This window comes from Leucopleurus acutus (genome assembly GCF_964270905.1).
Source record: "Leucopleurus acutus genome assembly, chromosome: 4".
Lineage (NCBI taxonomy): Eukaryota > Metazoa > Chordata > Mammalia > Artiodactyla > Delphinidae > Leucopleurus > Leucopleurus acutus.
The window spans coordinates 126931524-126946249 of NC_139146.1; the positions used below are offsets into that span (position 1 = coordinate 126931524).

The following is a 14726-nucleotide window of genomic DNA, read 5'->3' on the forward strand; positions in this document are numbered from 1 at the left end:
GTTAGTGTATTTCGTTCAGTGCCTTGAGGGCGAGGACGGTTTCATCCTCTCCCTCCGCTCCACCATTACTCGGCGCAGATTAGCAAGCACATCAGCAGTGCTGACTGCCAACTCTTTGTAGGAATCAGTTAGTGAGCTGCTTGTTCAGAGCACCTCTTAACCTGAAACCTCTGGCAAGTCACGGCCTGTTCCTCAGTTGATTTAACAAACCTGAGTTTTAGTCTTACACATCTTCCCCACCATCTTGACTTTCCAGCCCACTTGAAATAAACTTCAGACTCAATACTAAATGCTAAATTCCAGTCCTGCATTTCATAATGGATTTGCCAAATTAAATAAGGGATGGGAGGACACAGACTGAGGCTTCTCAGCCCCAGGGATAGTACCCTCACCACCAGCAAGTTCTCTGAGGCAGAGGCACATTCGCACTTGTGTCTGTGTCCCAGGCTCTGCTCCCGTGACCTTCAAGTGCCACAGCCTAGGAGGTCTTGGATAGATGGTTGCTGAGGGTGGCAAGTGAGTGAGTCTCTGTTTTCATAGTTTAAAGGCCCTGTTTAGGGAAACGTATTTTTGATCTCTTCAGTACAGCACTTTTACTGGCATCTCCTGTGTAGCAGGTACTGAGACAGGGACAGACACTCTCCTTTTTGTTTGTTTGCTCTCCAGGAATATGTACAGATGACACTACAACTAACCAGTCCCCAGGGCAGACTGCACTAGATAGATGTGTGATGTAGGCTGGGAGCCCAGAGGAGGTAGTGATTACCTTGATGGAACAGAGGGGAAAACTCTCAATAAGGAGGTGGTTTTTGAGCCAGTTTTATAGGGACTTATTTTGTTTGATATACTAAAAATATGCTTATTTTTATAGCTTGCAGATAATGTAGTAGGTGACTCATTTCGGTTTTTTCTTTTTCTTTCAATGGCTAGTACTTGAAATTTTCAAGACAGTTGAGAAGAGAACTTAGTAGGAATGGAAAGAGGATGATTCAGACAAATTTTTTTTCCCTGAAATTAGGCATCCTGAGCCCTTGATGACTTGATAATCACTGGAAGCTGAGTTACTCGTAACATACCCGAAAATGGTCTGTTCACGTTTTTTCTCCCTTCCTCAGAAACACAACGGATTGCTGAGAAGGGCAGATGCACAAATCTGATGAACTCTCTTTCAATTTAAAGAGTGCCCAGGAGTATTCATTAAATCAGTAGCCGTGGTGGAGGTCTGCTCTGCAGAGCTCCGAGTCCACACTCCTGCCTTTGGGTCACTTATTAAATTAAACATTAAGCACATACCCACCCCGCACAGGCCTTACCCACAAATGATTAAAAAAAACTTCAGAACTTAACTCTAGTCTTTAATTTTTTTTAATTGAAGTATAGTTGATACACAATATTATATAAGTTACAGGTGTGTACAATACAGTGATTCACAATTTTTCAAGGTTGTACTCCATTTATAGTTGCTGTAAAATATTGGCTATCTTTCCTGTGTTGTACAACTCTAGTCTTTAATTTATCTTGTCGTCCTACTGTGTGGTGAGCGCTGAATTGCCTATTGATCATTTCTCCTTGGCATTTACAAAACTCTAATATAGGTCTGTCTTAGCATTCACCACAAAGTCTGGCACACAGTAGGCATCAGTGAACAGATGGACAGGTAAGTGGATGAATAGGGTACTGTCAGAATACTCATGAAAGTCCTGGGAGAAGCAGTGTTCCTGATAAAGCATCCCTGTTTCCAAAGGTCAGATACATAAACCACCCTTTTGACAGCCCAGCAAATCACAGGGTGGTATCTGTGTCCTTGAGCTCCGGGGGGAGAAGCCTGGGGTTTCCACCTTAAGCTCACCACGTGCCGTGACCGGCCTCAGGTCACTTGGTCTCTCTGACTCTCGTTTTCTGAACTGGTTTCTTTAGGACATTAAATATCTGCATTCTGGTTTCATCTCTTAAACCCGTCTGATAATCCCCTCCCAACAGGTAACCTGTATGACTGTTTCTTCCTCTGGCCTCATGAAAAGTATCATGTCCCACCTGAAACTTCAGCCTAGTGAGCTAACCTTTCCTCCCTATCTTGTGTCAGACTCCCTTGATTCCTGACCTCATTTGTAAGGACCATGGAATGGACATAATGGAAGCTGAGATCACAGCATTAGGATTTTGAAAACTGAGAGATTCTAGTAGCGGAAGCACAGCAAGTTCTTCTCTGAGTCAGTGTATCCAGGATTAATTATGAGAACAGTCAAGGTTATATGCAGGTACGTTTTTCTGGTAGATAATCCCAGGTGTTTTCTTTGGGGACATCTCCTCCTAAACCTTGCTTTGCTGGACTTGGAACGCAAACGAATTGTTGTCATTGGCTTGATAGGCAGCGCAGAGTCGAGGCTGTTGGCTAACAGCAGGTTGTGCGGTTCACAGCAGACCACTTTCTAATCCATCCTCCCAGCACCCCCTGCTGCCGGTACCATCCATCGCCCCATTTTCCCGGTGAGGAAACATCACCTCTGTGGTTGAGTGGTTGAGTGTAAGACACTGAGTGACTTCATCAGGCCTGTGAGGGAGCTGACTGCAGGGCCCAGACTCTTTACTTGCAAGCGCTTCTGCCTGCTGGCACATACAATGTGCCACAAGGCCAAGTGGAAATAATGTTTCAAGTTCATTGCTGTTTTCACTCACCTAACAGAGAAAACAGAACGTTTACTTTTGTGGATATTAATGCTTTATCCAACCCTACTGATGCTCCATGAAACGGAGCCATAGAAATCAGTCTATTTAAAACTTCTGCCCACCCCTCTAGGTTTTTAAGATACCAGCCTGCCTATAAATAAACATAAAAAGTGCTGTCTACTGAATTTAGTGAAAATCAGTCAACTCCAATGAAAAGCAGAGATTTTATTCATTTTCCAAGTAGAAAATTTAAGTCAGAGGAAAGAAATGTAAGCTCTTCTCTGCAGTTTTATTTATTTTGTTTCTTAGACTTTCTGCCTTAGGTACTTGGCCCCTTCTGACAGAATCATTGAGAAGGGCCTCCACATAGTGCATGGGGTTTGTAGGTTTTGTGGGATGATTTTGCCCAGTTCCTTGTGTCATGCACTTGGTAAGAATGCATCTGAGCTCACAGGGTGGCTGGCCGTGTATGAATTCAGTGGACAGATTTCAGTGTCATCTGTCGTGGGAGGTTTAGTGGAGGAATGACATAGCAGCCTCAACTCAGTGTTTCTTGAGAGCCCACTGTACTCACCACAGTGCCCTATGCTGTTGTCAGATTAAGAGCTTTATCTTTTCTGTGTTGTGTTTAATTCTCCTGAGGAGCCCCGCAGGCCAGTGGGTTAACACACTAAGAGACAGACACTCTTTTTTTTTTTTTTCCTGACACATAGTTGATTTACAATGTTGTGTTAATTTCTGCTGTACAGCAAACTGACTCAGTTATACACGTATGTACATTCTTCTTTATATTCTTTTCCATTATGGTTCATCCCAGGACATTGAATATAGCTCCCTGTGCTATACAGTAGGCCCTTGTTATCCATCCAGTCTGTATGTAATAGTTGGCATCTGCTAGTCCCAAACTCCAATTCCGTCCCTCCCCCACTCCCCCCCCCTTGGCAACACAAGTCGAGACAGACACTCTTTCTTTTTTTTTCAAGATTTTTTTTTTTTTGATATGGACCACCTTTAAAGTCTTTATTGAATTTGTTACAATATTGCCTCTGCTTTACGTTTTGGATTTTTGGCCCCGAGGCACGTGGGATCTTAGCTCCCTGACCAGGGATTCAACCTGCACCCCCTGCATTGGAAGGCAAAGTCCTAACCACTGGACCGCTAGGAAGTCCTGAGACAGACACTCTTGAGTCCAGATCTCACCTCTGGCATTGAGGAGCTGGGAGGACTCTGAGAAGGTACCTGAAGCTGTTCCCTGCCCAGAGGAAAGAGGAGGGGAACGAGTCACTTCCCCAAAAGGTGACAGGCACAGCAGCGTCTTCACAGAATCTAAAAAATCTACATACAGCTGACCAGACTCCCAAGAACATGCTGCCAGGGTGCAAGAGCACCAGACAGCTGCTAGCACATCAGGAGCCACGCAGGGCAGAATTTTAGGGGAAATCCAGCATGGCTTCTGCGAGACTGGAGGGAGATGTGATTACCCTCCGAGTCAGTGACTTGTGCTGCTACGTGTCTGTCCGTCTTTGTGTGCAGCCTCAAGATATGTGGTCTTATTCGAACAAATTCATTTGCCCAGCTGGTTATTCCCCATTTAAAGTCATAATCTTTTGTTTCTGACATCATGGAAAGAGTAAGATGTCTCCGAGGAACAAAGAAACAGAAAGGATATCATGATGATGGTTGGCTGTCGAATGGATTGTTTTCCAAGAGTTTTGCTCTGGGTCTCTCGTTACCTTGAAATGGCCTGGTTTTCTGTCTGGATGAATTGCCTATAAAATAATTTCCCATGGTAGATATCTGTGTATCCCATAGGTAACACTACTTTAAAGCTAATAGTTAGAAAAGCAACTGAACCTTATGGACTGCTTTTAACTGCCCAGACTTATTGAGTAGCAGAGGACTCACCGTGTAACCATAGCTGAAGGAAAATCCATTTGGTCAACACCACCGCTCACCATACTTCAGCTTCATGCACTTTACAAAATCGATTTTACTGTTCGTTTTATAAAATTGCCCCCAGTGCTCGTCAGCTTAAGGGTGCTTTCACAGTTAGTCTGTGCACCGAAAAAATAACCCATGTTTTTATTCTGGTCAAGTGGAATCAAAAGGTGCGTCTTCTAACTTGACTCCTGCAAAACCCACAGTTCATTCACTTCAGGTGCAAGTGGCAAGGGGCTTTCTGAGGTGAGTCCCCTCTGGGCCCAGGCACCTGCCCACTGGGGGGTGCAGTCCTGAGCGCCAGCCTTGGGGACTCTCAGGGACTCTGTCCCCAGCCCATCCCGAAGCCTCATTTCCTGTCTATACAGTAGACAGGTTTCCTTTTGGGGACAGTTAACAGAAAGCTTCAGCTGAGTAACACAGGTTTCGTCCGTGTCGGGACCATTTTGACAGCAGTGGTTTTAGGCTCACTGAAGTGTGATTACCATCAGAATTGATTTCTTGACAACATCCTCTTTGTTCCGATTCTCGCAGTCTTTGATTATGCCTGTCTGCTGTCAACTTTTATTACCTGAATTATTTGGATTTTGATTGTCCAAGGGAAAGTCCTCCTCTCAAATTGGTTTCTCTCAACGTCTCTCCTGGAGTGAATGCATCATGGAGAATGTAGACTCATCTCCATGCGTCTAAGCCAAGGGTCAGTGAGAACGCTCCCGGAGTCCAGCTCAGAGGTGTGTGCTTCCCGGCTTTGCTGGGAACGGAGCACAAGTGAAATTGATGGAACCGGAGTTTCGCTCAGATTTTAGGGGCTCCCAAGCTCTCTGGGAACATGACCCAGAGGTGGAAATTGTGGGGACCAGAATAGGACGGTAGACCCATCTAACCATGTATTCCTTGAGTCAGGCTAAAGAGCATACCCTTGGTGTTTTGAGTCAGTTTCAGAGCTGCTTGAAAGTGGCAGTGATGGTTCAGGATTCCAGCTTCCTCCACACACTCGGTGGAGAGCAATGTTTTCTGTGCCAGCCTCACACCACCAATTAACTACCTTTTGTTTTCCCCACTGATGAATCCTCTGGATGAGTCTTTTTCTTTTCCCTTCTCTCTCACTGAAGGATTTCCACAGCCCCTCCTTGTCTCCGTGAAAAGCAGAGGGAGGCTGTTCACAGCATAGACCCCCGCTCCCGCCCCGCTGCAAGTCCCAGTTCCTCCCGTGGCCATCCCTCGTAGGGGCCTCCTATCACCTAATTTCCATTTCCACCCCAACACTAGCAGTGATGTTATCTTCAGGGCCGTGTTTCACAAAGTTGTTGGGTCCGAGTTCTTTTTTTCTCTCACCTTGTAAGAAGGATTAGACTCACAGGAGTGATGTGGAAGCACAGAGCTCCCGTCGACCTGCAGATGCCGGGCCCTCTTCCCATGGCGCGGCCCCTGTGGGTACCTCCCTTCTTAGGGCGACTCCTCCTGGCTCCTGTGAGTGCAGCCCAGGCGGAGCTGTTGTCACTCAGTTGCGGGTACGGGGTCCCCCGAGCTGTCAGCCACTCCCCCCCACAGCACGACCTGCCCAGTTAGGTATAACCTCGTGCATGAGTCACCCGCATCGGAGGAGCCAGAGTGCGATGAAATACCATGTGCTTGACGCCGAAACTATGTGAGTGACAACAGGGTTTGTTTTGCAGCGTCAGGGATGCTGCAGAATCAGGCAGCACCCATGCAGGCGCGCTCCCTGACTTCTCTGGGGAGGGGTGTGGAGGGACGCAGGAGAGAGGCTCCGGGGGTGTTCCAGCCACCCTCCTGTCCCCCCGGAAGCCCTGTATGGGGGGTGCCACCGTTCCTCTCCCTACCCCCCCGACCTGGGAACTGGTGTGTGTCAGCCGCGGCGGAGAGCACCACGTGGTCCAGGTGTAACTTGACAATGGCAGCACCTGAACTCACCATTTTCTCCTCCTAATTTCTAAGCTAATTGCTGAGGGCCTTTGCTACATTTTTAATATGTTAAGAACCTTTCAACAGCTGGCAGCTCTCAAAATAATGCAAGTGGTGGGGAAGTGCATTCTTTGGATGGGCAAGTTGCCTCGTGTTGTGCCCAGCCCTGGCGGGTGCTCAGTTTCAGTCCCCAGGAAGGCGGGGATATGACTGTCCTTTATCAGCGGCAGCGGAACCCAGAGGGTGAGAGCACAGGCTGCAGAGTCCCAGCTGTACTGTTTTCTCACCGTGGGACCTCAAGCAAGTCGGTGCTCAGAGCATCCCCACCTGTAAAAGAGAATTCCACTAGTACCTCGCCCACAGAGTCGTCGTTGGCACTGGATGAGTTAATGTAGAGAAAGCACCCATTATTGTTGCTGTTGAAACTACTATTAACATCATTAGCAGCAGCAGTAGCCACGTGCCGTCCCCACCCTTCCCCCCCGCAGGGCTGCCCGCTGATCCCTGTGTAGCAGGTATTCAGGCAATAAAGCCAGGGTCCCCGTAGCTGACGGGTCACTCCCTGCCACATAACCAGCTGTCCCATAATGTGTGCTCTGTGGCCTTTTTCTTCTCCGAGTCTGCCACCGGGCAGCTGTCTCTATCGGGTTTCATTCGCCTTCTAAATATAGTCCAGCCTCATCCTGCCTATCATCAGATTCCCAGGGTGTGTGACTTAGGACAGGAATGGCAGTTGAGAAATCAGCCTTCCTCCTCTGGCAGCAAGATAGTCTTCTGGCATTTGGTCATCTCTGAAGGTAGGCTGGAAAAGTCGGCTGCGGGGCACCTGGCTTTAGGGCCCGATGCAAGTGTGGGTAAGGTTCCTTCCCAGAGCAGCAGGGAAGGGAAGGTGACCCCTCTGCCTTGCCTCACCCCAGTAGTGACCAGCGGACAGACCCACTGGCAGTGGAGGGTTCGTGTCTCCATCCAAGAGGCTGGCCTGGCTTTGGCTTTGGGTGTCATGGGATGCTTTGGGAAATTTGATTAAAACGTGAAAAGGATGCTTCCCAGTTAGTCGCAGAGCTGTAAAGAGTGTCTGGTGTTACACAAAAGCCAGGACCAATTGTCCATGCCACTTGGGCTATCTCTCTTTTTTTTTTTGCGGTACGCAGGCCTCTCACTGTTGTGGCCTCTCCCGTTGCGGAGCACAGGCTCCGGATGCGCAGGCTCAGCGGCCATGGCTCACAGGCCCAGCCACTCCGCGGCATGTGGGATCTTCCCGGACCGGGGCACAAACCCGTGTCCCCTGCATCGGCAGGTGGACTCCCAACCACTGCGCCACCAGGGAAGCCCCGGGCTATCTCTTGAAGGAACAGTTTGAGACATAGTCGGCCGGGAGACTTGACGCCCTGTGCAGCTGAAGGTTCAGCTCTGTCTGATGTGGGATAGATTAGTGCTGGCTTGTTGCCTCTGAGAAGGACATTAAGGGTTCCCTAATGCAGTGGCCTTTCTGTGTTGCTCTTTTTTTTTTTTTTGGCTGCACCACGCGGCTTGTGGGATCTTAGTTCCTCCACTAGGGATTGAACCCGTGCCCTTGTCAGTGAAAGTGCAGAGTCCTAACCACTGGACTGCCTGGGAATTCCCCTGCATTGCTCATAATATGGTTTTCATGTAAGGGAATTAACTGGTCCATTGTTTTCCCGAGAAAACCAGATGGCTGCGCGGCCATGTTCACAGGGACTCCTGAGATCTGGGCCAAGCATTTGCCAATCTCACAGAAAAACGAAGAAGGCCTTACCTAGAATGCTGTGTTTTTTTCTTGGTAAGCGGGCTTCTGATGTAAAGAGCCCGAGCGGGCAGCCCATGTGTGACTTTGCATCCATCTGTCATTCTCCGGGTGGGGACAGCTCGGCCTCCTGCAGCCCTGCTGCCTACAACTCGCCCTGTCACGATCGCAGACTTTCCCATCCACTGCAGATTGTGTACTGAACCCACATATCCCCCAGTGAAGCACAGCTCCAGCTCAGAGAGGCTGCCTCACAGCACTGACACGAGAAGACAAACAGAAATCTGACTTGCCATGTTATCCATCCAACAAAAAAACCACCCAAGGGTAGAGGAATAGATATTCATCACGTCCCAGCAACTCAGCCAGGCCTGTGAGTTCAGTATTTCTAGGTGGATTTAGAAAACCTTTCCTCGGCAAAGCAGAGTCCTCCTGACAGCTCTTTTCACCAGCAGGCCAGCCTCTCTGGGTTAGAACAAAGGGAATCCCACTTATGTGATTTGGGCCGGTAGCCGGTTTTCTCCCTCTCCAGTGGTTTGTGTGCCATTGTGGAAATTTGAATACTTTTCCATAAGTTAAACAGAACTTTCTCTTCATGCTGCCTGAATTTGCCTTTATCTGTAGTCAAGCTTTGGCTGCTGAGGTGGCCTTTGCCCAGGTTTAGCATGAGCAGAATAATACCATCAGCTTGAAAAGAGATTCAGGAGATGATTATGGGATGATTCAGTAGGCTTGTCACCAGAGAATGCAACTGTTATAAAGGGCACGTAGTTTGTTTTTGTTTTCGTTTTTTTACGGAATTTCTATTTTAGCAGCTGTGTGCCTGTGTGTTTATTACAGCATCTACAATAACGAAACATTGAGAGCACTTTTGTTAGTGTGTCTCGCTTCTTCCCAGTATCGTATTTTTCCAGAATGTTCTTTTGGTTAATGAAGTTTCTCTGAAAGGGGCGAGGGTGAGAGCCTTACCTGCAGTATAAAGTTAAAAAGGAATATTTTAAGGAGAGTGTGGTTTGATTTGAATTTCAGCAGGTAGGGGAAACCTACTATTTAAAATGCATTTGGAAACTTCAGCCTCTCAGATGTGGGTGGAACATGTTTTTATTTTCTTCATTGAAAAACAAGGGGTGGGCTTAGCCACATTTCTTGGTTTTGCCAAATCCGTCTGAGCAGGCAATGCACTGTATAATTCAATGAGTGCCTTGGGGATTACTCTTAGGCATAATTGTGGCAATTCCAATATTTAAAGGTGAACATGGTATGATAAAGGGTGAGCATTCACATGTGATTTTTTTTAAGAAAACACAAGGCGATGGGAGACGTTGATTCACCCGTCGATGCTAACCAGGCAGCTGCCGTGACCCAGCACTGACATAGCTCTAGTCCCAGAGAGAACGGGCAGCGCGGCCCCTGACTCACAGAGTTGGCAGTCCGGAGGGGGAGGAAGAGTAGGGGCTTCTTCAAGCACGTCTCCTTGATGAGCCAACCCAGGTGATTGTTTTCACAGAGCGCAATGAGAGCCAGGATCAGCTGGGCCTCGCTAGGCTCAGAGGCCTGGCACTACCCTCCACCCATCACGTGGTCTAAGTGGGTCACGTGCCTGTGTTCTTACTCATTTTGAAAACATGTGAAAACCACTTCTGTCCGCTCTGGGGATGATGTGAAGATGAGTACAGTTACAATCCACGTTTGATTTTTCAGAGGTAGAATATTCTGTTTGTTCCTTCTTGGTCTGCTGCTTTTCCTACCTTGTTTTTCTAGCCATCGCTAGGACTTACAGGAGAAGACAGGCCTGGAAAGAGACAGGACGGTAAACTCAGGCTAGACATGCTGCTCAGGGATAAACGTTGTAGGGTAGGGTACCCATGGCTGACACTGAGAGGGCGAATGAGTTTAGGGGATGTCAGGTTTCATCGTCCTCTGGTCCACAAAGTCCAGGCTGTCTGCAGTATGTTCCTTCCTTTGACAGACTGCTGTATAAATGCATGGTGACAGTAGTAGAAGTAGTAGAATACTTGCTGTTTACTGAAAGGGATCAGAATTTTCTGGTGACATCCTTGTTTGGGGAAGTACCAGTAGATGTCTCAGGGATGCAGAGGGTGACAGTTTCAGAATACTGATCTTTCATTTTTTGGAGGCTTTATATCATTTTCTTTTTCTTTACAGAATGAAGTTGGCCTACTGGAGTTCTTCCAAAATGTGATAAAAGAAACTAGGGCAGAGCCAAAAAAAGTGACTAGTTGGGTCCTCAACACTTTTCTGGGCTTTTTAAAGCAACAGAACCTTGCCGTCAGTGAGAGGTGAGTGGGGTCTGGGGGCGCATTTTCCTTTCTGGTGAACTCTGTGTCCAGAAGCAGTTGACACAGGGCAGGGCTGGTGTTCTGCCCTCCTTCTTCCCCCTCAGGATCTCCTGACGAGACACAGACATCCCCTGTGAATGTCAGAGTCTAAAGCTGTCCGCCATCCCCTTCACATCTGAAAGCTCATTTATTCCGATCTCTGACCGTCCACGCTGTCCTTTGTACTGTGCTGGGCTGGGGACCTACAGATGGGTAAATGAGGAGTGTCCTACCTGCAGGGCATCCAGGCTGTAAGAAAGCAGACAGTCGGCTCAGTACGATCCCGTTACACCGCAGGTGTGTTCAGGCCACCATGAATGCACAGGAAGGGGACCTGCACCGAGGCTGGGGCGTCCACCAAGCTTTCCCTCAGGAGGGAGAGTGAGTTTCCCTCAGAGACCAAGCCCTGAGGAGTTGCCAAGTGGAGGGAGGGTTCCGAGCATTCTGGACCGTAGATGCAATTGTGCGACACTCAGAGACAAGAGGCGTGGTGGGCTCAGGAGGCCCAGAAGCTCCAGGGTGCTTGGGAGGGAGCAGGGGAGCTGCAGGGATGGGCAAGGCCACCCGGGAGGCTTCACACGCCTTTGTCGGCAGCTGTCAAAGGCCTGAGAGCACACGCTCACTCCAGGTCCCCTCTGGGGGGATGGGATGGAAGATGGAGCCGAGGTGGGAAGCCCAGTTGGGTACCTCTTACAGGAGTGCCCGTGTGAAACGCCCTGTGCCTGGGCCCGAGTGCGGTGGACCAAGGTGCGGACAGTGTTCTCAACTCCACATGACTCCACCTGCCTCACGCGGGCTTGGGGCGAGATGGAGTGGAGCCTTTCAACCTGGTGGGAGGTAAAGGAAGAGGGACAGGTGGGGAGGATGCCATGTTCCTTTTGGACATGCAGGGTTTGAGTTGCCTGTGGGACAGATGTCCCCCTCGTGGGGTGACTGATAGGCAGTCAGATACATGGGCCTACATCTGCTGGGAGGCATCTGGGAGTGTAAATCCGAGAGTTCTCACCTGTTCAAAGCTCAGCACCTGTTAATTGAGACTCTGCCCTATGCTAAGTTCTGTGCTGAGCGTGGGGAAAGCCGGTCCACGAGGCAGATGCGGTCCCCGTGGTCCTTACAAAGCAGCGAGTTGGGTGCCCTGAGAAGGGGGAGAGAAGAGCTGAGCTCCCTGCTGAGTGAAGGGTGAATGGGGCCCAGCAGGCCAAGTCCAGCACATGCTCCAGGCGTGGAGAGCAGCGTGTGCACGTGGCTCGAGGGGAGCCCGAGCGTGGCATCTCGGGGAAGGCAGGGCACGGCCCAGTATAAGCGGGTCGTGGACTCAGCAATGTGTAGATGGTACTGGAAGCCGTTGGAGCAGGTGAGAGCTGTGGGGAGGATACCGTGTGACCGGGCCTGAGACTCCCTGGACTACCCAAGGAGCATGGACAGGGAAGGAGGGACAGAACCAGGACCATGGGTGTCACAGGAGCCAGAGAAAAGGAGAGTGTGAGGAAGGAGAGAACGGGCAGCAGGTTTAAATGTGGGTGTTCATCAGGGACACACAGGCAGGTGGCGCCCCGCGGGAGGCCGAGCTGTTCTTGGGGAGCGTCGTTGCTGCAGCAGCGCCCACGGCCATATGGGGAAGCAGAGCCGGGGAGACAGGCGTGTGCTGACTGATACGTGAGTCCAAAGAGTCGTCTGTTTGGAGAAGTTACCCCTGTGCGATGCTGGCTTCATGTTCGGCCTCTTGCTTGCAGTGTGTTTGCACAGGTACCAGTGTGGCCATGTGGCTCTGTTTCACCTCCTCACATGAATTCTTACAGCCGTGACCTTGGATGAGTCACCCTCAGTGCCGTCACTGTAAATGACAGTGATAGTGCCTGCCTCCAAGGGTTTTTGAGAGGAAAACACACGGCGCCCGTGGGCCCTTAGTGTCCATTTCCTTCTCTATTCCATGATGGTATGTGAGGTACCAAAACGATGTCCCCCCCTTCCCCCCCCCCCGATCCCCAAACTCCCATGGCATCTGTTGCCTGTTTCTTTCCTTCTTGTCCTCTCCGGTTTGACCTCTCTACTCAGAAACTTCAGTCTTCACACTGAAAAGCCCGGGCCCATTCAGGCAGAGTTGATGGAGGAGGTATAGCTGTACCAGAGCCTGAATGGCTCTGGAGAGGTCTTGGTGAAGGAGGGGCCAGGCGACATCTGTAAGGAGCCAGGGCGTGGGGATGGCGAAGAAGCAGCAGGTTTGGGGAGTAGGGGGAGCATAGCTGGGAGGAGCAGAGGGTGGAAAATGGCAGAAAAGTACAGTTGACCATATGATTGGGGTCGAGCCGGAACATGGAAGGTGTGGAAAGTCGCGGGAGTTGAGCCGTGAATCCAGCACTGGCTGTAGAGCATCCTCTGTGCGGAGCTCGTGGAGAGCCAAGCAGGACGCTGGCCTGGCCCTTAAGAAGCTCTGTGTCCTGGGGAGGACTGGACTTGTGCACTAATGCTTTTACCTCAAGGCAGAATGGAGTGCTTCTTGTTTAGAACTAGGCACAGTGCGGTGCAAGCAGAGAGGGACGAGACCACGTTCACCTGAAAGGCTCCGGGAAGGAGTGGTTGGAGCTTTGGGAGGAGATCTAACTCTTAGCTTTAAAAAGCATTTTCCATGTTGCTGACTGGTTGCTAGAGTCACTGAATTTCAGTCTCAGCAGAGACCTGAGCTACCTCTGGTTCAGCTCTTTCATTTAGCAGAGGAGGAAATCCAGGCCCCTAGAGGTAAGGTGCACAACTGCTCAAACCGGAAGCCGGCCCCCTGACTTCCAGGCCAGTTTCTCTATATGTTGATCTGTGACATGAGGGGTTTGCTAACAACCATTTTAGGAGCTTCAGGAGCTGAGATTGATAAATTAGACTGTCAAGGGAACTTGGAGCCTCTGGTATTTAGCCAAACAATTCGTAAGCACTAGAGTCTTAAGAGCTCCAAGGGGGGGCTTCACCTGGTAGCGCAGTGGTTAAGAATCCGCCTGCCAATGCAAGGGACACGGGTTCGAGCCCAGGTCCGGGAAGATCCCACATGCCGCAGAGCAACTAAGCCCGTGCGTCACAACTACTGAGCCTGCGCTCTAGAGCCCACGAGCCACAACTACTGAAGCCCGTGTGCCTAGAGCCTGTGCTCCGCAACAAGAGAAGCCACTGCAATGAGAAGCCCGTGCACCACAACAAAGAGTAGCCCCTGCTCGCCGCAACTAGAGAAAGCCCGTGCGCAGCAACTAAGACCCAACACAGCCAAAAATAAATAAGTAAAATGAATAACTTTATCAAAAAAAGAAAAAAGAACTCCAAGGGCACCAAACTCTAAATAAAAGTGTGCTTGGTTGTTCCAAAGTCAAGTAAGGAGGAAGCTAAGCAACAGTTCTGTGCTAGAGTTTATGTAGAACAGGAACTGAACAGGAAGCAAGCTCTGTGTAGCAGCTCTCACAGTCTACACAGTTCAGACAACCACTGCCTGGGCTGCATATACCAGCCTCACCTTGGAGCAAACATTAACCAGTGAGCAACCTCGGCAGCTGGGCTAACATTTCCAAAGCCTAGAAGGGCAGTAGCTGCAAAGCTAGCAGTAGTCTCATGATGACAGCAGGCAAGGGACACTCCAGAGATCACGTTGGCAGGAAGTGATTTTGCAAGTGAGCGTTCATCTTTAAAGACCTCTCAGAAGACTGGTGTTTAAAGGGTCTGGCCAGAAAAGTGCTTGTTGAACTTGGCTTTTTCATTATTTTGAGCATATTGCTTTTTTGGTTAATAACTCATAGCTATTCATACCAGGTTTGATTTAGTTAGGAAAGTGGAAGTTACTGATTCCCTGACCAAATATTTCCTGGTAGTATCAGGCAGGTGCAGCTGTCCAGTTGTTCACTCCAGCCGAGGGCCTGAACTTGCGCGTCAGCTGCGGGCAGCAGCTCCTGAGGCACTAGGAAACCAGGGAAGGCCTTTGAGCTGAGAAGGGGCTGAGGCTCACAGGAGGATTAGTCCGGCAGCGTGATATGCGGGGCAGCGTCCAAGAATGGGATGTAGGAGGTGGGAGCCTGTTAGAGGTCACAGCCGCAGGCCTGTTTGTATACAGCCTGTGAGCTAAG

The 14726-nt window shown here is 49.6% G+C and overlaps 1 protein-coding gene across 2 annotated transcripts in view; it reads left to right on the top strand.

Annotated features, from left to right (window-relative positions):
- The window catches only part of GATB (glutamyl-tRNA amidotransferase subunit B), a 75645-nt gene that overhangs the window by 49344 nt on the left and 11575 nt on the right, over positions 1-14726 (top strand). For both annotated transcript variants that reach the window (XM_082838673.1, XM_082838674.1), the window contains one exon: positions 10460-10593. In XM_082838673.1, the coding sequence (XP_082694799.1) occupies positions 10460-10593 (134 nt within the window). The remainder of the gene's footprint in view (positions 1-10459; positions 10594-14726) is intronic.